Source organism: Dipteris shenzhenensis, chromosome 9 (genome assembly GCF_047967505.1).
Source record: "Dipteris shenzhenensis isolate YYH24624 ecotype China chromosome 9, Dip_SZ_1.0, whole genome shotgun sequence".
In the NCBI taxonomy this organism is placed as follows: domain Eukaryota; kingdom Viridiplantae; phylum Streptophyta; class Polypodiopsida; order Gleicheniales; family Dipteridaceae; genus Dipteris; species Dipteris shenzhenensis.
The window spans coordinates 31,132,962-31,158,005 of NC_141604.1; the positions used below are offsets into that span (position 1 = coordinate 31,132,962).

General features: G+C 41.0%; 1 protein-coding gene across 1 annotated transcript; it reads left to right on the forward strand.

Annotated features, from left to right (window-relative positions):
* Positions 1-609: 609 nt before the first annotated feature.
* On the forward strand, positions 610-2,721 carry LOC147898509 (tRNA dimethylallyltransferase). Its single transcript, XM_087379451.1, is given in 8 exon segments — positions 610-744; positions 828-946; positions 949-1,069; positions 1,162-1,272; positions 1,402-1,491; positions 1,575-1,693; positions 1,781-1,892; positions 2,077-2,721. Coding segments are annotated over 8 exon segments (837 nt in total). The 5' UTR covers positions 610-640; the 3' UTR covers positions 2,138-2,721.
* Positions 2,722-25,044: the final 22,323 nt, after the last annotated feature.

Genomic DNA, 25,044 nt, shown 5'->3' on the forward strand with positions numbered 1-25,044 from the left:
GAAGAAGAGTTTGCACTGTCTCCACGAAGTATTAGCCCTACTAGTTCAGCATTGCAGCAGTAGCCCAGAATCCCAAATTTTCTCAATTCTAGTTGGGCATTGATTGGAAGGCTTTGTCAGAGTTTAGACAAATGAAGATGCAACAGAGGATGTGAATCAATGCTTTAGCTTGACTTCAACCTCACCATTTATTACCCTGATGATCCCAAACGCAGGGATGCAAAAACTCCATTGCTCTCACCCTGGCTACATGTTTTTTTTTGGGCATGGTTCAAGCAAGGTTCAGGCAGGGAAGGCAGTTGGATGCCTACCGAAAAGCAATCGGACTGCACAGGCGGCGGCAGGTGGAGGCGACATCCAATAGGAATGCTTCTCTCACATATGGGATTGTAATCCTCAGATGTGCGCGGGTAAATGTGATAGAGTCTGATGAGCTTCAAGCTGACATGTGTCCTGACATGGGGCAAGAAAGCTCTTCAATTCGATAGAGTGTGACGAGCTTCAAGCTGACATGTGCCTTGAGATGGGGCAAGAAACCGGTTCAACGGAATGCAATCGGGATTCGGAAGAGAGACATGTGTGCGACCTTGTATGTTTGTTGCCATCCCGAGTAGCAAAAGTGACATTATGTGAGTTTTGCATGAGAGGGATGTTGCAAGAGTTCTTCTTCTCGCAGAAGCAAACCGGTGCCGACCCAAAGCCTCCCTTTCCTTTTTACGCTCTCCTCTCAGGCCCCCCTCGCAGGTTCTTGCCTTTTCTCTATCGCCCTCAACTTGCATTTCATCCATCCTTCCTCATCTCATCCCTTTCTCTTGATTTTTCCACAGCGGTAAAACCTCTCTTCTTCTCCAGTTCGCTTACAATTGTGCCTTGCAAGATTCCTCCCCTGTTGTCTTCGTATGCAAGCGTCATAATCTGGAAAGACAGCCTCCCCTTTTGTCTCAGGTGACTTCTTGACCTCCTCGGCGTTCAGCTTCATTCCATTCGTTTCGAAGGGTTCTCACCGATTTCGGCGCCCTTTGCAGGGTGTGGACGCTGATTCGGACGTTTTTGAACGCGTACATATGAAGTGAGAGACGCATAATGGCACTGGTAGGCGGAACTGTGCATTTAGGGACGGTGATTCTAGGAATTAATCACTTTTTAATACGTATTTTGCAGGTATGTTGACGATGATGAAGGTATTCGCAAGTATTTTGCGGCCTTTCACTTGCAAGATAATTTTCCCAGAGCAGTGATCATTGATGATTTCTGTGAGTTCTTCGATGAGTGGTAGAATAAATGACCCTTCCTCCTTTTTTTTGTATTTTGCATTCAATTTCTTCTTTGACATTTTTCTAGTGCAGAGAGCTTTGCATTTGCCCGTTCAGAGCTTATATGTGAAGTTGCACCCTTCTTTAGGAAATGCTCCAAACTATACGGACTACGAGGCAGGGAAACTGCCATTATCCGGACTCTCGCGCTGTGCAAAGATGCTGTCGACCATGCAAAGTGAGCTTGGCAGTCGTTTCTGTGTAGATAAGGCTGGGGATTTCATCAAGGTTTTAACCATTGTCTGTCGGGCATATTTGTAGTACAAAAGCGCCCTCGGATGCCCTGTGTAAGCTGGTAATTTCAGATACACACATTGGACAAGGGCCTCGTCTTCTGTACATTTATCAAAGATGGCTATCTACGATTTTGACAATCGAAGGTAAGCATACATATTTCGCTACTTTCTGATGTTTCAAAGCGTGACCATTTTAGTAGGCAACTCACACCTTCATAGCGATGGCTGCAGCACTCCATTCAAGGTTCACGCTGAGAACTTATTGGAGTGAGTGCAGTCAAGATGACACGAGTTTTGCCCAGTATTCCATTACGCAAGAGAATTTAAACCTGGAATTGCTTGGGTAATCTTTTGGAAACCCTTTCTTGCAAATGTGATGTTGTATAAAAGTGACTTCCTCATGAATTTACTGCCTATATACTTACTGTTCTTCATGGAAAGGACAAATTTTATGTTCTTCATGGAAAGGACAAATTTTATGGAAGTGCATGTTTTCGCATGTTTTCTTTGATGCGATTCCCATCCAGAGGATCCAACACGTCAGGAAACGTAAACGCTGCTATCAGCAATCGTCCAACACATCTTTGAGTCCCTATATGCTATCAAGTAGTGATGCATGATGTGGATTTATTGTTCCACAGGATCGATACTTGTGGGACAAAGTGTTGAGGTAAGTGCTTAAGCACATCTTAAAGACACCCTTGAAAAGCTTGTGCTGTTTTAAATTCATTTGTCTGTTTTTTATTGGTTTTCTTTAGGGTGTAAAAACGAGTTTTTTAATATTCTGTGGGGGTATGGGTGTTCCTTGAAAGTTTTGTCTTGTAATTTCATACAAATGCTGCCAGGTTCATCAGTCTCCAGAAATAATCTTGTCAAGGAAAAGAAAGTGACGTTTAAGGACATACTTTAGCAAAATGAATTTTTAATTTGTTGGGGTAGACACATGGTCACGGCATGTGAGCCACACCTATGCATCAAAGAGTTCAGTTTGTGAAAGTTTTCAAGTGGGTACTGTTATTGAAACCTGCTGCACGTACTGTAACTGAATCCAGCACACAGCACAATCATCCCGATGGTTGAATACTTTTACATATATTCTAGGCTCAAATTAGCCTTTGTAGCAGAGTCATGCACTAATAACCTTGTATGGGCCCTTTCCCATGGTGAGAAGGGGGAAAGACAAAGATCATTAACCAAATTCTCTCTCTCTCTCTCTCTCTCTCTCTCTCTCTCTCTCTCTCTCGCCTTGTGTGTCATGAAGCCATTTGTATGTGTGCTATAATAAGAAGGCGTAACAGGATGGATCATTGTGTGTTCATTCATTCAAATTTGAACGTACTGATCATAATGGGCACTAAATGGTGCTCTTGTGTGGTAATATAACCTAAGTATGCAATGTGAAATACAGAAAGTATGATGTCATTCAAATTTCTTTCTGCTTATGTGGCAATTTAGTGGCTATTGTCACAAGTTGACTTACTTGAATTGTAGTTGTTCTCCATCAATCAAGTATGAAATGGTTTGTTTCAATGTACTCTCGATGCTCAAATATATGAAGAGCTATCATGAATAACCAAGGAGCTTCAATGGTTTGTTTCAATGTACTCTCGATGCTCAAATATATCAAGAGCTATCATGAATGACCAAGGAGCTGTTGTTTAATCCAACAAGGTAAATGTGTGATTCAAAGGGAGACCTATGAGATGTCACTAGCAGTGAACCAAACGCACACTTGTAAAGGCAACTCCTCAATAATGGTGCTAGGACAAGATGGGGCACTTCCCCTTCTAGATATCATCTGACAAGTCGTAGTATTGGTAGGACATAGAGATCCTTGAGCCAAATATGTGATCGTTAGGGCAATATCCTCTCTAGTGGAGATAGTGCCTTATCCTTCTTGAAGAAAGAGGACAAGTAATTGATGAGTTGGAAGTCTAGGGTAGCTCGATACTCCAGTATGGTACCAAACACGACACGAATTGACTAACCTAGACTTGTCTTCAGTGGTGACTTCCACATGACCTACACGACTTTTTTAAAGCTAATTGCCTATCATCTATGGCTTTAATGTCAACCATGTTTTGAGACATCGATTTTATGACATTAGATGTTGACTATAAATACTAGAATGCTCATGACTCTCCTCGATGTCCATGTATGGTGTTCGGAGTTTCAAGTTTTAAGTTATAATTTTCAATTCAAGCTTTACAACCCATGTGCATGGTACCACATGTTCTAAACCACTACAAGTGCATGCAAATGCAAGGGGATGGTCTATAGTGGCACGACATCCCAAGTGGTATGAAACGAAAAAAGACGAAATAATCTCATGTCCTCATGAATGAGGTCAATCTCTTGTGTCATTGTAGAGGACCTAGTTTCTCTCTCTGATTGACTCAATGGTGAAAATAAGGTCTGCCCACATAAAAGCGAGCATATCAGCCAAAGTAATGGCTAGTTGTCTAAAACACGTGCACATCTTGTACACCAAATCCCCCACAATATAATGTTGGATACCACCTCCCAAGCCAAACCAGCCAGCGAAGAGAGATTGATGAAGGCAAGGAATCTGGAGTTGGAACAAGAAACAAAAACAAATCTTGTAGGTCCATGATGCTAAGATCAGTAGGACCATGTCTCAGGTAACGTTGCATGAAGCAAGCATGGTTACCAGCCTAAAGATTCATATAAAGAAAAGACAATAGACCCTCTGTCCCATATAGCTTCTCACCATGTCATAATGAAAGCATTGGATGTGATATAAGAGAACAATTTGAAAACACGGTCCAAACCTGCATGGCAATGTGACAACTCCACAAGCAATGCTTACAAGATTCCTTTGTGAGTGACATCTCATACAAAGAGTAGGTCCACCCATATATTGTAAACATGAGCCCAATAGTATGCCCTTATGAATGGTAAGCGTCCATTAGTCTTTTGAGGATGGTAGGAAGAGCTCGAATTTACTTGAGTGCCCATGGCATGGAATAAAGCTTTCCAAAAATTAGAAGTAAACTTGATGTGTTTGACGGAGACTATTCTCTTTGCGAGACCATGCAATCTAAATATTTCCTCTATAAACATTCTAGCAATGTCTAAGGTTGTATCTATGGTTTTGACCAAGATAAAATAACCCACCTTGCTCAAGTTATCCATTACTACAAAGATAAAGCCATGACCTGATCTAAGCTTTGATAATTCAATGATCAAATCCATGGTCACACACTCTTATTTCATGTTGGGAAGTCTTCAAGGGGTCTCTACATGCTCTATTTTAACATTTTGGTAGGGTAAGCATTTAAGCACATATTCTCTTATTTCTTTCTTTAATCTTGGCTCATAAAAACGGCTCTTTACCACATTATAGGTTTTTTTAAAACTTGGATGAGAAGCAATATGTGAACTATGTAGTTCATATAGGATGGTGTTCTTTTATTAGGTTTTATTTGGATTACACACCCTTTCCTTGTAGAATAATATTCCATCCTATCCTTGGAAATGTTTCAATTTAGGGTCACAGAGGTTTTCTTTCCTTAGGATGGGGTCCAAAATATGTGTCCTCTCTATCTTATAGGTGCCATCTTTCTTCTTCCCAGAGAGGATAGGAAACCCCCATGGTGAGTTTAAAATCAAGTTCAATTGGGTCTTAAGTGCCATTCCTTTGGCAACTAACAATTTATAAGGACTTTGAGAAATTGGTTGAGCTCTTGGGAGTAAGTCAATGATGTGATCAAGCTCCCTCTTGGTAAAAGCTAAGCAAGGGAAAGGTCATCATATTCATGTGAAGACACTCTGGAAAGTTTAAGTTTTCAAAGCAAAAACAATTTACTTCCCTTTCTCAAGTTTCTTCAAGGTCTACTAAGGAAATCTTGTTGATGAATTCTCTCTCCTCCTTTAGAAGTGCATCCTTTTGTGCTACTCCAAGATTGGTGCTTCATGAGCAATGAGTCAATCCATTGCTAGTATGCCATCATAATTTCCTAAAGGAGAAACTTAAAAGGTAGCCTTAAAATTTTCAAGGTCTAAATCAAATGACAAAACTTTTGCAATGCCAGTGGTTACACTCATCCTACCATCGGCCAATTCAACACTTCGTGGGAAGATGTCTTTCACTTTTCAAATTTAAAATCCTTAGTGTTCAAGGGAAAATAAAAGGATTGATACTAGTATTAATGAAGAATTCCAAATGTATAGAGAACATCACATCTTTCATCTTTATTATGTTGTAACCATACCTTCTCTTGCTCAACCACCACTGCAAGAATCAAGATTGTTCCTCCATTTCCTCCCCCAAAGTGATAGCTTTGGCCTTAGCTAAGCCCTCCTTGGTTCCCTTTCTAGGTTTTATCTATGAGGGTTTGATGTTGGGACATTCAAATCCACGATTCCTTGATTCAAGACATTTGAAATATAAATCTTGCTTTAAAGCTTTAGTTCTGTCTTCATCAGACAACCACCTTTTAGTAGATTCATCCTTATTTGGTTTTTAAAAACTTAGAACTAGAGTCACCGGATGCTTGAGAATAGAGCTTCCTTCTTTTTGCCACCTTGTTGAACGTTGGGTTCTTGTTTCTTTTCTTGGAAAGGGTATGTGGATCACGGTCACTTTCTATTTGCTCAAAGTTCCTTACACAAGCCAAGGCATCATAAATAATATTGGGCCTATGGCCTTTTACCAAATACCTTATTTGACGATGGAGGCCTTCAACAAATCTTGCAATCTTATGGGTCTTAGATTGGCCAGGGGCATACTTTTGAAGTGTTTGTAAAAGGAAAAAAAATTTTAAAAACGCTTTTCTTTTCGTTTCTTTTCTCAAAGAAAACGACGAATCAGATAGTTTACAGGTGTTTATTTATTACATCAAGACTTTTCTCACTAGGGGAACTGCATACAAAAATATTTTTCTAGTGCTAAAGTCCTATCAGAGGTACATAGCGGTGGGTATTATAAAGTCTAAGCTTTTGCTTATGTAATAAAAATACAAGTAAATTTAAAGCATCTACTAGTGATGGGCAACCCCATGCAAAATATGTATACCCTAGATCTATCCAAGATGCCACATGGCCAACATAATGTTGAGATAGTGGGTAGTAGAGGCATCACAATGCACGAAATCCCCATCGAAAAAGAGAATTTGGGTGTGGGGGTTGTAGTGCACGGAGCATGTGTCTTTTAACAAAAAAGTAGTGAATATAAGGGCTATGCCTGATGAATAATCTCAAGCCAACCCTAAGACACTCCCAAGTTTGGGGAGAAGCAATTGTAGATGTGAACCTCTCCGGGGACCCAACGGGATCTCACAAGTCTACACCAAGATGGTCTCTTTCAATAAATCTCCTCATATGAGTGGTCCAAACCCTAAATTCCATCTATGCATCAAAAAATCCAAAACCATAAATTTAATGCTCTCATACCAAAATCTAACACACCCTCCCATTCTAACATTTTGCCTATGAGGGATTACATATAATTAGTTGAAAAGAAAAAAAATGTTGGAGGAGAAGGGAGTGCCACACAATTCTTCCTTTTAGGAGGGGAGTGGGGGAGGGCGGGGGGAGCGGGGTGTTTGAGGTGTTGTGTTTAAACTTCAAATTCCAATGGGGGGTTATTATAATTCCTCAGGGAAGAAGGTGGTGCTTAGAATTTCTCAAACCTTTTAAGCTATATTTATTTAACAAAGGGACAACGGCTTTTCAAAACTTAGGAGAAAGCTTTAGACTTTGATGTTTTAAACCACACTTCCTCAGGCATTTGGAATTTATCTTCCCATCTGCTTATCCTTATTCTACCATGATTTATATATATTAAAGCAATCCTTTACTTTTGTTGTATAATGTCATGAGCCAAGTACTCCCATTAAATCTAAGTGAATTAAAACTTCTCATAGTATATCTCCATGCATATCTCCTTTTGAATAGAATCTCCTAGAGATTAATCCCCGTTACTATTTCTAAATTGCCAATCCCTTTTACATTCCCATACCAAAGAAGATGAAACATGCCTTTCTTAGGTATTCACATTGATTAGTCTCCCACAACTTTAACTCATCCACTTAATGTCCTTCCTTTCAACACAACCATTACTTTTCCTAAGATTTTTCCTATAATCAAACAATTATATTTGAGGAAATCCGTATCCATCTTTGCATGAGTTTTCATGTCAAATACCAGCTTGAATTAGTCTATGACTACTATACAAAATGCTTAGTCCTTTAGTTCTTCTTCCAACACTTTCCAGAGCTTCACCCCAATTCATGTATGCAAAGAGTACAAGGCAACACTGTAAGAACATGGTCTCCACTGTTCAAACCTAGGAATCTTACATCTTTCAAACACCAATTCATTAAATCCTAGCCATTGTCCTGGCTCAAACTCTATATTACGTACTTGAAAGGGAGCCTATGAGTATAAAAAACTTTTGAGACTACTTTCAAAACCCTAATGCACATTGCTAAGCATCACACAGATGATCAAACACCTCTTTTCCCTTAAGCCCTCAACAAATACGACCCTTTTCTTTCACATGCAACCCTTTCCCATATTAAATCGTTATGACAATCATGGGGCCTAATAATCAAGCCAACCTATTTGCATTGAATAAGTTTCCTTCTAAAAATGATTCTTTTCCCTTCGACCCTATTACATTATCCCTTGGGTGTAGGCAATGATCAATACCCTTTTACAACTGGCTTACTATGCCTATAGTAAGGAAAGGACCAACATCAACGGTTTAACCCCTTCCTCATAATGTAAGAAGAACAAATTCTAGCCTCAAACTTGAGTTTTAGTAGGGGACTTATTCACATAAAATGATGACGAGTTTAACCAGATTCTCACAAATATGCAATCATTTTCTCAAACCATTGAGAGTGCATGTAGCCCTCTATCCTGACCTGGTTCCTCACATATACAGTGAGTAAAATCATTGTTGATAGAGAATGGATTCACCACGTGCAATAAGTACCAATTAAAATAATAAGCAGAGAATCAAAACATAACACGAAACAAGAAGAGAGAGAAGCTCTTAGCCCAATTGGTCAACTAATCTCCTCTCTCTTAGGACCCTAGACTAAGGATTTGCCTCCCAACCACCCCTTTTTGTGGTACTCGTCCTGCTCTAGAGAAGTATTTGCTGCTTTTCTACACAAGTGCAATGTTCCTCCTCCTTGTAAGGCCCCAAAAGAGTACTCCAAATGCTTCTTTTCAGTCACAAGGCTATAGTTCTCTTGTCACTTCTTTAAATCCTTTGAAGGGATCACAAGTATTTGTTCCACTTAGCCTCATCTTGAAGAGAGGGATGTGGTGGAAGAATCACTCTCTTAGAGGACAAGGGAGTCTACCCTTGTCAACCGGCTGCTTTCACTTTGTCTAGAAAAATTGTCTTACTTTCTTGTATGCTTCTCTTTGAGATCTCAATCTCTTTGTAGCTTTAGCCTACACCCCAAGACTAGTCCACATCATGCATGTGTTCTAAGCCTTGCATGGCATTCCCCCGCTTCATGTGGATCATTGGTTTAATCCACATGATGGGGACCCTTTTTAAATTCACGTCCTTGTACCTTAATCAAAACCAAGCACACCATTAGTCCAATCAATGATTAATTTAAATTCAATCATTTTATTCAATCCAATACATTAATTCACACTTTCATCATATTCACTTGGGTCAATTTCATCCTCTTTATCTCTTGTCCTTTTTCTCAAGGTCAAGTTTCGGGTATGTTACAATGTGCCTACATATTTGTGGTATCTTAGTGTCCACATACAAAATAACATGATTTGTATTTAAGCATTGTATCTGTGCAAAATGTCATTAAACTGCAACACGTTGTTAAAATTTGGATGGCAATATCCTTTGAAACTTGTAAGTTATAACTTGTAGCTTGAGTGTTAATCAACATCAAAGACATCGTGGTGGAGAGGTGAAATGGATACAATAGCACATCCTTGGTAAGGTCATCCTACCAACCTAGTTATCAAGCAAGGTGGTGCATGTTCAACCCCCTACTCAATTTGATTATTTGGGAAGACAAAGCGTTGATGAATACTGGATGACAAGTTGATGTTTTTCTTTGGTGAAGAACTCCTCATCATGCTGAAGGACGATGAGATTCTTTAGAGTGTGTTCCCGCGAGGCACCTGCCAAGCGGGAATGCCACTTTTTGGCAAATCCTATGCTGTTCCCTATCCTTACCATGGAGACCACCACGCCAAGATGCAGCGGTGCACCGCCCCAAGGGAGACGGGAAAATAGAGTCTCCACCCGAGCGGTGCCTCATAGGTATGTTTGGCTTTGTTCATTTGGAGTGATTCCCTTGGGTGGGTATTCCCCTAGAGAGGCTCTCACTCTGATAGATATCCCTTGACGCTAACACAAAAAGTTACAGCACCCGTTGCCACAGGCAGCCAACGCCCAGCCCATAGATTGGCATTCCCACTGAAGTGGCACTGAGCGGGAACGTCCTCTTATTCTAAGAACTTGAGCCTATTGGCGATGGCCTGGAAATAGCCTATGATAGAAAAAAAATAAGTCTACATGATTAGACAAACAATTTGGCACAGATGCGATTGACTTATGTCAGATCTCATAAGGTTCCTATGTGCACAACGCATCGTGATGCAAAATGCCTCTACAGGTGGGATTCTTCTAGGTGTGCTGATGTGGCACAAGACCTAACACATGTAGGTGGTGATGTGGCCAATGATAGATGGCAGACAAGAAAAGCTTGTTGATGTGGAGTAGCACTGACCCGTGGCAAATAGGCCAGTAGGTAATGTGGCACAATCAAAGCAGCTTGCTGACATGGCACGTGGTGTTGATGTGGTAGCCAACAAAGTTGCTGATACCAATACGACCAATTCAACTCTTTCTTTAAACTACTATACAACCAATCTCTCCCTTTCTCTCTCACACATCACTAGGGCCTAGGACAAATTATTGGGCTAGACCCCCCCGAAGGTTTTTATTATTAAGAGAAATTTTGAGTACAACAATTTGAGAAATTCTGAGTATAATAGTTCTACAATATAGAGGCTCAATTACAAAAATATGTACATGAATGATTTTACAAAGGATCTCTCAAGCTCATTCTTTTGGCGATATGCCACTTGTCATAATCCTAACTAGCTCTTAGTTACATGCCTCAAAGGGCAAAGCTCTGGAGCCTTCAAAGTCTTCGGTCACATGGGACCGGTGATCTCTTGAATGCTTGCTAAGCTCGTTATTGCTTGGTTTTTCAACCCCTCTTAGTACTTGCAACAATTAACTAAAGTGCACAACCATGGCATCCATTAATTGTTAGCGCTTTGCATGAAAACAATAATGTGTGGACTATGTTGAGATATCGAGCTCCACTCATGATATGCTAGGGTGACCGTTGTGCATTTATGTCACCGACTTGTTAGTTGTAGATGCGGTTGGTACAGTGCCCATGAATAATATCTAGATGATAGCTATCTTTATGTACTCTAGTTAGTGGCTCAGTTAGTATGCCACCTTAGTTAGTTGAGTTTCGTTTGAGGCCCACATATAGGGTTCTTTTATTTCTTTGTACTAGAGTTCTTTTGGCTTTCACAACTAAGAAGAGGAAAATTGTTTTCAGCCTCCACCTTTGTGTGTATTCCCACATTGTGTATGTGAGAAAGCCATAAGTGAGACTCCTTACTTCTCTCCCACTCTCTTCACATGGTATCAGAGCTCGGTTCGTGGTAAGGAGCTCAAGAAAGCAAACCAAGTTCGCGGTGTCTTGGTAAGAGGATCAGTGTTGCTTTCCTTTTTCGAGTTTGGGAGCTAATCTCTACAAGTAGCACAGCCGAAAAGTGCAAGAGTGCATTGTCTCAAATTGGGACGCCCTTCGCGGTGTGGCGAGAGGGCAATATATGCTACGAGAGAGGTTGAAGCCCTTAGTGACATTATTTTTTTGATTCGAGGCCATTTCAGGGCCCATTTTGGTGGCAGAAGTTTTTCGCAGGCACTTCGAAAAGCGCCTTGTTTTTGCTGTGTGACCACTATTCTGCAGGTCGGTGAAAAGTTGCTATAGAAATTGCATTGTATGCCTGTGCACAGAGATATTGGGAGTGACAGAACCATTCTTATTGCTTGTTGATGCAAAATCGTCACTACTCTCGTCAGTTTTGTAGATTTGCCCTTGTGAGGCAGAAGTTGTGTTTTTTTGCAGTGACAGAATATTTTGCAGTGTTCTATAATGGCATCTGATGCTCTTTCACAGATTGTCACTGAAAAGCTTAACAAGAAAAACTTCCCAACATGGAAGTTTAGAATGATGAATTTCCTTAAGGGAAAAGGCTATTGGGAGTTCATTATTGGAGCTAAACAAGAACCAGTAATTCCTAATGTTCCCAATTAATAGGAGTTGCAAGCATTTAAAGGATGGTGTGAGAGAGCTAGAAAAGTTATTATTGGCTGTCTATCAGTATTTCAGATTCTATGATTGTGTATATTCAGGATGCAAGCACGCCAAAGGAGGCATGGGATAATTTGACAAAAATATATAGCACAAATACGCAAGCTAGGAAAATGCAGCTCAAGCAGGAGTTGCATAATGTGCAGAGAGAAAATATGAGCATCCATGACTACCGCATGAAGGTGAAGAAGATTGCAGATGCTCTTGCTTTCATTGGGTCGCCAGTGGAAGATGATGATTTAGTTTCTGTGACCTTGAATGGTCTAGGAAAGGATTATGCACAATTTCGGACATCCATTGCCGTCCGTGAGAATTTTCTTGATTTTGCGGAGTTGATTGCTCTTTTAATTTCTGAAGAGGAGAGAAATTGTGATGCATCTTCTTCAGGAGAAACTTCAAAAGAAGCTGTCTTCTACTCAAATGCTGGAAGAGGTAGAGGCAGAGGCAGAGGCAGAGGCAGAGGCGGAGGTAGAGCAGGCCGATTTGGAGGCCATGGTAGAAATCAGAATATGCATCAAGTTCAAGAAAACCAGTCCTATGGAGGAGGACGTGGTAACTTTAGAGGCAGGGGGAGCCAAATAGGTCATGGTGGATGGCAGAGAGGCCAAAATGCAAACAACAATGTTGAATGCTACTACTGTGGTAAAATGGGTCATATGGTTAAAGACTGCTATAAAAAGCAAAATGACATCATGACTGGAAAATTGCAGCAAGGCAATTATACATCCTCTAGTAGACAGAGTGATGACAGAAATGAGCATTTATTTATGGTGCAGCACATGACCAATTCTGTGACAAGTGCAGAAGAAAGCAATGATGTGTGGTATGTTGACTCAGGTGTGTCAAACCACATGACTGGTCATGCAGAATGGATGTAGGATGCAAGAAAAATGGAAAGACCAGGATTTGTGGAGACTGGTGATGATACTGCACATCCTATTGTGCAGATTGATAAAATTCCTTTGTCTATGCAGGATGGGAAAAAGAAATACCTGTCTGATGTATTTCATGTCCCGAATATCACCAAGAACCTCGTTTCTATTGGTCAAATGGTTGAGCAGGGCTTCCAGGTCAGATTTAATCCTCATGGATGCTTTATTGAGGATATGAAAAATAAAGGTCGCTTGATAGCAAAAGGGAAGAAGAAGGGCATGATGTTTACGTTGGATGCAGATATGCCTGAATTGAGTGCAACAATGTCTGCACATCGGACCGGTGTAGTTGCAAATATTGATATTTGGCATAAACGCATTGGTCATGTTAATGTACAGTGACTTAAATTAATGTAGGCCCAAAATATTGTTGCAGGATTGCCTAAGTTCAAGGTTGCAGAAATGCATAAGGTATGTGAAGCCTGTCAATTTGGAAAACAGGTAAGGAAACCATTTCCTAGACATGTTCAAGAGAGTAAGAGGCCATTGGAATTAATCCACTCTAATGTGTGGACTACTAAAGTTGCATCTATTGGAGGTTGTCATTTTTTGTCACTTTTATTGATGACTACAGCAGAAAAGTTTGGGTGTATTTTATGAAAAAGAAAACTGGTGTTTGGGCATTTCAAAGCTTTTAAAGCTATGGTTGAAAAAGAAACAGGTCTGCAAATAAAATGCCTAAGGTCAGATGGAGGGGGAGGGTACCTCTCAAATGAGTTTGCAAGGTTCCTGCAAGAGCTTGACATAAATTAGCAATATTCATGCAGTCATACCCCACAACAAAATGGACTTGCAGAAAGGAAAAACAGGCATATTGGAGAGGTATCTCATGCCATGCTCAACGAAAAAGACCTGCCAGATTATTATTGGGCTGAAGTAGTTGCTACAGCAGTCTACATAATGAACAGGACTCCCACTGCAACAATACATGGCATGACGCCAGAGGAGAGGTATACTGGTAGGAAACCAGATATTTCTCATTTGAAAGTTTTTTGTTGCATTGCCTATGTTCATGTGCCAGATGAGTTGAGATCCAAGTTGTGGATCCAAAAGCAGAGAAATGCATCTTTATTGGTTATTCTCTATAGCAGGAAGGGTATAGATGCTATAACCCTTCTACTCGTAAGTTTATAGTAAGCCGAGATGTTGTTTTTGATGAGATGAGCAGCTGGTATAAACCAGTAAATGTGATTGATGATGTAGATGCACAAAATGGTAATGCTGCACAGAATTCATAGCAGCAATCACAAAATATTAGTGGACTTATAGTGTCCTCTAGCAGTGGTTCACATACTTCACCATGGATAGGCAGATTAAGATCAAGAGAATCTCCTCAAATGCAGATAGTGGTATGCAAGTATCACGAAAAGGAAAAGAGAAAGTAGATCAGCCCATGGTTGATGTGAATGCAGGTCACTCTTATGTGGATGGTGAATCCAGTGGCTCAAAATAGAGCCTTGATGATGAGTTGGGTATTCCTTTTGTTGTTACACCTAGAGTAAGGAAGACAAGGGATGTTTTAAGAGCACCTGGTAGTGAGCCTATTTTGTGCAGGTCTACCAGACGTAGGTATCCTGTGGATAGGCTGAAATATGATGGATTTACAGCCATTCACTATGCCTATATGGTCAAAGTGATACATGAACCAGAACCCACTTCTTTTGAGCAAGCCATGGGAAAAGAAAAATGGGAGAAAGCCATGGATGAAGAAATGGATGCCTTGGAAGCAAATGCTACATGGGAATTGGTGCCTTTGCCTAAAGACAAGAATGCAATTGGCTGCAAGTGGGTTTATAAGGTGAAGCACAATGCAAATGGTTCTGTGAATAGATACAAGGCAAGATTAGTTGTCAAGGGGTATGCACAGACATATGGCATTGATTATGAAGAAACATTCAGTCCGCTTGCAAGGATGGCAACCGTAAGAGCAGTCATTGCTATGGCTGCATCAAAGGGATGGTCTTTACATCAGATGGATGTAAAGAATGCTTTCTTGCATGGTGATTTGCAAGAAGAGGTCTATATGGAGCAACCACCAAGTTATGTTCATGCTGTTTATCTTGAGTTTGTTTGCAGGTTGAAGAAAGCCTTGTATGGCTTAAAGCAAGCACCCAGAGCATGGTCTGACAAGATAGGACAGTATCTTGTCACTATTGGCTTTTAGATTTCCAAGGCAGATTTCTCACTTTATGTGAGAAAAACAGAGAAAGGTATTATATTGGTTGTCATTTATGTTGATGATTTGATCATCACAGGTGATAGTGATGAAGATATCCTTCATGTGAAAATGCTATTGAAGCAGAAGTTTGAGATGAAGGATTTGGGAGAGCTACATTACTTCTTGGGCATTGAGGTGATTAGATCCACAAGTGGGATATGGCTCTTGCAGAGGAAGTATGGATTGGACATGCTGTCCAAATATGGGATGACAAGCTATAAGCCTATTTCAATTCCTTTGGAGCAGAATGTGAAGCTGAGTGCAGATGCAGGTGAGCTTTTGGAAGACCCTACTATGTACAAACGCATAGTAGGAAGTTTGATTTATATGACTATTACCAGGCCAGATTTGAGCTATGATGTTGGTTGGTAAGGCAGTTTATGCAGGCTCCAAGGAAACCACATTTGGATGCAGCTAGATGCATACTGAGGTATGTGAAGTCCACATTGCAGTATGGACTATTTTATGAGACTGGGGTTCAGATACAGTTGCATGGATACACTGATGCTGATTGGGCTGGTAGTGTTTTTGATAGGCGATCTACCAGTGGATATGTGTTCTCTTTTGGGAGTGTTGCAGTCACTTGGAGCAGCAAGAAACAGCCTATAGTTGCCTTGTCGAGCACAGAGGTTGAGTACAGGGTGCAGCAATGGCTGCATGTGAGGTAGCTTGGTTGCATAAGCTACTTTATGATATGCATCAGGCCAGTTGTCATTTATTGTGACAACATGAGCAGTATACACTTGGCAAATAACCCAATCTATCATGCTAGAACAAAGCACATTGAGGTGCATTATCACTATGTGCGGGAGAATGTTCTAGAAGGCTTTATTGATCTAGTTTATGTTAGCACAGAGGATCAAGTAGTTGACATATTCACGAAGGCATTGGGTGCAAAGAAGCTGCGTAAGTTCAGAGACCTACTTGGTGTGCAGGAATTGGGATTGAGCTCGAGGGGGAGTGTTGAAATATCAAGCTCCACTCGTGATATGCCAGGGTGACCGTTGTGCATTTATGTCACCGACTTGTTAGTTGTAGATGCGGTTGGTGGTACACCACCCATGAATAATAGCTGGATGACAGCTATCTTTAGGTACTCTAGTTAGTGGCTCAGTTAGTATGCCACCTAGGTTAGCTGAGTTTGGTTTGAGACCCACATATAGGGTTCATCTATTCTATTATACTAAGAGAGAGTTCTTTTGGCTTCCACAACTAAGAAGAGGAAAACTGTTTTCAGCCTCCACCTTTGTGTGTATTCCCCCATTGTGTATGTGAAAAAGCCACAAGTGAGACTCCTTACTTCTCTCCCACTCTCTTCATAGACTAACCTAGTCACTGTGGGCATCCCCACCAAGCAAACATGCGCACATAACATAGAACAAAATAAATGGTCAACTAAAACTTTGACTTGGAATATTTACAATAAGATTATTGAAGTTGCGTATAGATTGGCACTCCTAGAGCATTGGAGGATTCACAATGCCTTTCATGTGAGTCTTCTAAAGAAATATTAAGGGTCGAAGCCTATAGATCCAGTAACAAAAGATCCATCAGAAGTGGATGAGTTGGAGGAGGTCCTTTAGCCATAGTAGATAGTGTACCATACTATACGGGTATCTTGGAAAATTCAAGAACTATTGGGAATTGGATGGAAAGTGGGTGGATGAAGATTGCTATTTGATTGTCCATAGCTCTTGGATATTTACAAGGAAGCTTTTCAATTGAGGTGCCAAGGGGATGTCACCAAGTTGTAAATGCTTCAAGTCAAAGTTCTAGTTGACCATTTATTTGATCATAATTAAAGAGTTCTTCATTTATTTAATTATGTTCAAAGAGTTATCTTTTATTGGTCAAAGTATTGACTACAGTCTCAAAGATACTTACCTCCGATTAAGTAAGACTAACTCCAATTAGGGAGACTTGGCTTGGCCAAGAAGGTTGACTATGGTTAACCAAGATGTGTCAGCTTCGGTTGGAGAGATTTTACCATAATTAAGGTGCTTCGAGTGTTGATCAAGCCCCTTAATTATGACCAAGAGGGTTCGACCAAAGCAATGTTCTATGGTATGTGCACATGTTTGCTTGGTGGGGACACCCACAGTGACTAGGATTAGTCCATAGATTATTGTTTGCATGAAAAACACTAACAATTAATGGGTGCCATGGTTGTGCGCTTTAGTTAAGTGTTGTAGGTACCAAAAGGGGTTGAAGAACCAAGCAATATGGAGCCTAGCAAGCATTCAAGAGATCACCCGCATGACTAAAGACTTTGAAGGCTCCCCCTTTGGCATAAAATTGCACATCTCCGCCACCCGCTTATACCTGTCAAGCTACCTCCTCCTACAAACCCCTACCTCTTCCACACAATCATCCCTAATACGCCTTCCAAGTCACCATTTATGGCAACGAATACAACCTTATTTCATCCTTATTCATTTCCCTGGATAACAGTAGTGCCCCATAAGTTCGACAGGCCGCTCTCTAGGGAGATGACTCCTCGAATACATTTATTAAAAATTTCGATTGTGGGAGATACTTTCCATGGGCCATTCCGATACAAGGTCATGGAATATACTTATTACATCAATGACACCTCCAATTAGTGCTACTCATGACATGGACAATGGTCTTGAGGGGAAACTAGTCCAAAGAAGGCCCCATTGCTTCTATTCTTGTCATGTTCATGCAATGAATATTACCAGGTCAAAGTAGGGTGATCAAGCCAACAAATACCTACCACATGCCTGGTTTTAGCCCCTTTCTCACCCCTACATATGCAATAATAGCTAGTCAAGGACATTTCATTCGCCACCCCACTATGATAACAAGTGATGCCACAACACCTTGCCAACTATCGACTCATCACATGGACTTGGTCAGGGACTATAACCAGATTTCACCACAATTTCTACTATGGGTGATTTTTGGAGAGCACATGGCATCATGTCCATATTTCTTGTGTCTGTAATGGTGGCATGTTTATGTGCACCGCAAGGAGTAACATATATAGACATAGGGGAGTGGGGATGCATTCTAGTGGAGATGAGAAGGGTGCTTCACAAAGGGAAGGGTGAGAAGAATGGGGATGATATTCAAAAATGGGGGAATGTACAAGGGGAAGTCTTTGTTTGGGGACTTTACCATTGGTTCTTGCCCTTCTTTTCTTACAAAGTGAATTTCATATAATCACCTAAAATAAGTTAGAACTGACAAATGCGATAAGAATATAGTGCATCCTTCAAATTCATGAAAGTATTTATAGCTCTTGTAGTGTTTAGTAGGCTCAATGGAGTGATGACCTGAGATGACTAACAATTTTGTCTAGAAATCTCCTCTTCTCTAATACAAGTGTGGGGTTCTCATTTATCTTCATTTTATGGTAGTGGATCTGCAATCATATCCATCGTATGTGGCTTCATACGAAAGATTGCAACTAATATGGTCAATATTTGAGCTCACTTTAGGATAGAGATGGTCCTCCTATGGACCATGCACACGTACATGGGATACCTACATTGGTGCTCTTTCTATTATAAGTTAGCAAAGGGAGCAAAAGCACATAGCAATGTTTAAGATTGGTAAGATTGATTTGGATTGTGATCATCTTCCATCTATACATTTGTGTATTGTATCAATACAACCGATTCACATTCTCTCTAAATTGCTATACAACCGATTCATATTCTCTCTCTCCGTTTCTCTCTCACACAACATTAGGGCCCAGGGTAAAGTGTTGGGATTCCCCCCCCCCAAGGTTTTTATTATCAAGAGAAATTTTGAATATAACAATTCTGCAACACAGAGGTTGAATTACAGAGGTTTATATTATCAAGAGAAATTCCAAGTATAACAATTTTGTAGCACAGAGGTTGAATTACAAAAATCCGTACGTGAATGATTTTACAAAGGAGTTCTCAGACTCATTATTTTGGCAATATGCCACATGTCATAATCCTCACTAGATCTTATTATTTTCAAACATAAAGTGGTTTTGGAGTTCTCTTGGTGAAGGCATATGTAAGACTATCATCCCTATGGCACATAGCAATGTGCAAGTAAACATGCATTAGCTTATGTAATCATAATATAACTCATGGATTATGTAACCATAATATAAACTCATGACATTATGTAGCCACCATGACTCAAATGTATGTAACAACACGAATGGGTGCCAAATGACATATAACTCAAGTAACAAGTCAAATGGACTGCCAAATCCCATACAACTCAAATGAAATGCCAAATGGCATACAACTCTTCAGCGGTCACTCATGGGGCTATCACTCTTGAGCTTCATTAAATTGTTCACACTGTGAAAACCCATCTGTCGGTAGCTCATGCCAGGGTGGGAGTGAGTCCCATTTTGGCACGACGACATGGTTGGACAACCCTCTGCGGCTTCCCACGTTCCTAAACCAGGGCTTGTGGTGAGGTTGGGCAAACCTTTGTGCCTTCTTCCATCACATCCTTTATTACACTTGAACCTTTGTTAAAATCTTAGTAGTCTTGCCCATCTATACACACTGGAGTAGATAATGATGATCATTAACATATGTTGAACCAAAAATATATTTAAATACAAAAATAGCAAGATTTCAACATCACCACCCATATGTCATAAAGGTTCAACTTTTAGTCTTGTTTGTGGTCTTTTCTATCATTGTTAGAGGATGTTAGAAGCGGGGGGGGAGGGCGGGGTGCGTCTTGATTGTTACTCTATTGAGCATTGACCTTTATAGCTTGTTGTATCCTTCTATGCTACTTAATTCAAAAATTTCTTGGTGAGCATACAATGCAAAACAAAGACTATAATCCTTTTTTTTTTTGGCTTATATTAAAGAATCTTGTAGTCCCAAGTCTTTGAGAGTCCAAGTATAAGACTAATATGAAGTTTGGAGAAAATCTCACATAGATATTACAAATCTTACATACATAGTATGTATATGTACATGTATATATGTAAACACACACACACACCCGCACCTATAGATATAGTTTATGTCCGTGTGTAGGCCGAGCTATCACACACTCTTGCCATTAACATTGAAGTGTACCTATGTCGAAAAATGCCATTGACTTTTTAAATGGTTAGAACTACATGCATGCAGATGACATTTCTCTTAAGTGGGCAACAACAAGTTACCAATGTCAATGGACAAGAAAACTTCAAGGCACTTGAATGAGACATCTAAATGGGGGAATCATTCTTTGTCCTTTATGAGTAGGGGCACACCTTATAAATGGTTGCTAAAAAGATTCTTCAAGCAGCTCTGAAAGGAGTGAAGGGAACATCCTGGAGGGAACAAGACGCCGTACAATGAAATGAAAGCTCGATCTGGATCATGTCCCTCGAAAAACACCTGTGGGCTAGTAAGAGATAACCAAGCCACTGAACCCCAGGTCATATAGAAAGGTGTTGTATGAAAGATACAGAAAATCCTAGCAACACCTTTCCAGATCGTCCTCGCCTGTCTGCACTCCCAAAGGCAATGCGGTACTATCTCAACTGCCATGTGACAACGAGGATAAGTAGGGTCAGTCCTGAACTTGGATCTCCACAGGTTCACTACAATCCCTCCATGAATAGAAAGCCAAAAGAAAAGAGTGATCTTTCTATTCAGGAGGGATTTCCAGAGCATACGCCAGAAGTTCTTCTGCACAACTACGGAAATCTGAAAACCATCCCAATGTGTCACTCTAGAGGGCCTCCAACCTCTACTGTTGAGCTGAAATTTTCGGGCATTTCTAACTGTGTAGCGAAAGAAGGGGAAGCTCTTCTCTTGGTGCCCCTCATCAATCCATTCCCACTCCCCTGGGGGGGACGAGCATTTTCTGAGCGAAATCTTCCGAGCGTCCGAGCGAAGGAAAAAAAAAGCTTCCAACTATGCATAAATATGGCAAAAATCGATCAGAAGAAAACATAGTTTCACTTAGAAATATGCAAAGTATTATAGCAATGCCTATTTTATACAAAAATCTTTACGTGAATCTGTAGGAATGGTGAGAGCATAATGGGATGGCTTTTGAAGAAACCCACATGTAGAGTAGACTTCTCTATGAAAATTCCCTTATGATCCTTCTTACAACTTTTACTTAATAGGGGGTGACATTGAAAACCCTCTCTCAACCTATCTTCATGAAAGAGTTTCTTCAAAGAAAACTCATTGAAGCAAGCCATCCAGGTAGTTTCGCCAGCGAAACCCCTTTGAAGCAAGTCTCCCAAGGTAGTTTCGCCAGCGAAACTACCTTGGACAGCACTTTTAAAAGTAATATAACTTTCATATCCAATGTCCAAATATAGTCATTCAACCACTCAAATTGATCGGAACACCCCATTTGAGCACATCCATGAAGTTATATTTTGGAAAATCTTCCATATATAGTATTAAATATTACATGTATTTTATGAGAGTGATATATAAGCCCAAGTTAATACTTATTTATAGTAATTTAAAATTCTTTAGAAACATGTCCATAAATATGCTATAAAAACACTAAAAAGATATTGCCATATGATATAAATGTGTTAATAAGTAATTATATATGCATAGTATTATTACATTGAGAGTGATTATGAGGAATGTTTCTTAAAGGAATCAACACTTTTTTAAGGTAATAACAGGGGTACAAAGGGATGTCTCTAAATAAGAAAATTATGTTGTGTAAAAATGAATGAGTGACTAGTCTGTATATTTTTATGATAAAGGGATCTAGTTCTAGTGAAAATAAAAGTGTAAAAACCATGTTTCCTAAAGAAAAACATTTTTAAAAATCTATTGAAAAACACGCTCGGATAAACTTGCTCATAGGTTTTTGCTTGTAAAATTGACGCATCCTCCCCTGGGTCCCATTGCAAGAACCTAATAGAAGAACCACCATACAGCCGAAGTCTTCAAGACTCCAACGCGAGGGGCATAAGATCAGGGTCAAGATACCACTGTGAGTCCCTACCCCACTCCATGAATCCTGCAATCCTGACAGGCTGAAATGCAACCTCCAAGAGAATATCATCAGAAGATCTAATAAGTCTGCCTCCCGACTGAACATCAGAGACAAGGGTATCCTCATGTGCATCCTACAAACAAAAATCTGTAATGGAATGCCGGTCCCTGAAAAATCTTCCCACCAAGTGGACTCTGTAAGCGGCTGTGTCAATCCACTCTGACGGAATGGCTACCTGTATTTGATGTATCCTGAGTGCCCTCCCTCTAAGTTGGCCAACTACTAAAAGTCTCTGATCCTTTGGAAGTCTCATAAAGGCCTGCCAAGCGCCTACTGTAGAGGCAGGTCCCCTCTCCCATCTAGACCACTGCATATAATGTGACACTCCAAGTGGCCTACCATGATCATCCAAAATCGAGTCATTTCACATGACTGGCTGCCTGTGAATTTCTTCACGAGAGGTGGGTGGAACTCTGCGAAGTGTGTTTCTGAAGCAGCCCCAAGCTTTCAAAATTGAAGCCATGAGAGGGGAAGGGGGAGATTTGAGATGGGCTGAAGTAAAGATCCATCTGCTACTGTCCAACCAATCTCCCCCATGAGAAGGGGCACAAGACTGAATGCTGCGTGAGAAAAAATCCTTCCAGGGCTCCTGTCCAGGCATCAATCCATGTACTACAAACTTGCAGAGTAAGGCCATACATTGCAAGTTCGGGTCAATAATATTGAGACCTCCTCCTATGGGGAGAATGAGGGTCTCCCAAGCCACTACAACATCTGAGGTGCCATCTAAACCACTCCATAGGAAGTTGCTGATAGGTCTCATGAGCTGAGCGATACAACCTCTAGATCTGCACCAACATGAGCAGACAAAACAGGCCGTGGCCAATAAGACCTGGTTCATAACCACAACTCTGGATGCAAGATCAAGCCTGGCTGAACTCCAAAAGATGAGCTTCCTCCTGATACTCTCCAACACGGGAGCGAACTGCTGTGCCAGAGAGATGCCCACCCCAACCTAGCATCCCAGATACCTGACGGCGACTCCCCTCTGAATCCAAGTGAACCCTATGTCAATCCCCTAGACTGGAGTGTCCTCATCACTTATCCAAAAAACATTGGATTTGTTCCAATTTATGTGTGCATCTGCCACAATGCAAAACAAATCCAATGCCGTCCTGAATCAATTCAGTGTCTGTGGAGTGGCATCCAAAAAAATAGCCATATCATCTGCCAACTCACTGTCTAAGAGCTCATCCTCCTGCCTCAGAGGAAGCCTGCGCCCTACAATCCCAGCTTGATCTCTAATGTAATAGCTCATAGCCTCAGCCACAAAAAGGAATAAAAAGGGGGCTAAGGGGCATCCCTGACGGATTGATCTGGTAATCTCAAAACTGTCCCCCCAGACTCCACCAATAAGAACCTGGCTGTGGGCTGATCTATAGAGGGCTGACACCCCTCTGATCCATGTGTCTGAGAAGCCAAAACGAGTAAGTGTGCCCTCCAAAAAGCCCCAGTCTACCCTATCATAAACTTTCTTAAAGTCCAAGAGTAGAATGGCCAACCTTTGGCCATTATGCACGGCCCAATCCGAAGCCTCCCAAAATGAGAAGATGTTATCAAAGATTCTCCTGCCATGCACAAAACGTGTCTGCGTATCATGAATGAGATCTGGTAGAAAGGGCTGCAGATGAAGGCTGATAGCTTTAGCTAGGATTTTATACAAGGTACCCATCAAGGTAATCGGTCTCCACTGAGACACTAAATTCCTGCAACCCCCTTTCGGAATCAAATGAATGAGGCTCTCCGTAAGTGAGTCTAGCATCTCACTCGAGTCCCACACATCCTGCAGGGCTGAGGTAATGTGATCCCCAATCTGATCCCAAAAACTAATAAAAAATAAGGGGGTAAGTCCATCTAAACCAGGACACTTGCCCTTGTGAAGGGTAGAAAGACTAGTCCTAAACTCTACATTGGTGAAGGGTGCATCAAGTGAAACAGTCATATCCCCTGTCACCAACCCCTGTAAGTACCGCCAAATAACCACTCTAGCATCATCTGTGGCCTGGAGTGTCAGGATCTGCTATAAGAAGGGAGGCATAGAAATCGATGGCAACCTGCAAGATGGCATCTGGATGTGTCTAAAGAACTCCGCCTGAGTCAACAAGCTGTGAGACTCTCTCCCTACTATGTCTGGGGCCAAGAGTAGAGAAGAACTACTTGTTGACCCTACCTCCCGTCTGAGTCCAAAATGACTCTCTGGCATGAAAGGCATACTCTGCTCTCTGATCTAATAGTGATTGCTGCTGAGCCCTTGCTGCAGCAAGGCGCTCATGAATCCAAGCATCTGTAGGCCTCTTCTGCTCCTCCCTTTGGAGGACAGCCAACTGCTGGCGGATACCTATCTCATGCTTAAGGATCTCACCCCTCCTGATACGAGCAACTGAAAGATAAAAGTCACTAATATTAGAGAGGGCTACGGCTAAGTCTTAAGGAGAAAGCTGCCCATCTTGCAAATGAGATACCCAGGTCCTCAACACTCTCTGTAAGGCCCTCCTCTGCATAAAAAGAATCTAGCCTAACACTGGCAGAGCGGGCACATGGGAATCTGAGACCATCAAAACCATTGGAAAATGATCCAAAGTGGACACCCTAGCTGCAATGCAAACGAATTCACCTCTGTCCAGAGCCCAATCATCCACATAAAATATGTCAATCCGTGCATGTATAGACATCTGCAATCTTCTGTTTGACCAAGAAAACAGGAGAGACAGTGGCTGATGAGTGTGAAAAGCATCATCATGCCAATCATCCCTGCCACTGTACTGAAAAAGGAAGGCATCCCATGCTGCCACCTTCTCTACCACCCCTTTTGTCTGAGGGCATTTCAACCATGTTGAAATCACCTACAATATGTGACCAAGAGAGCAGTTCCTTCCACAAAAGAACACAATCCCCTCTAGAATTGGGTGCATGCAG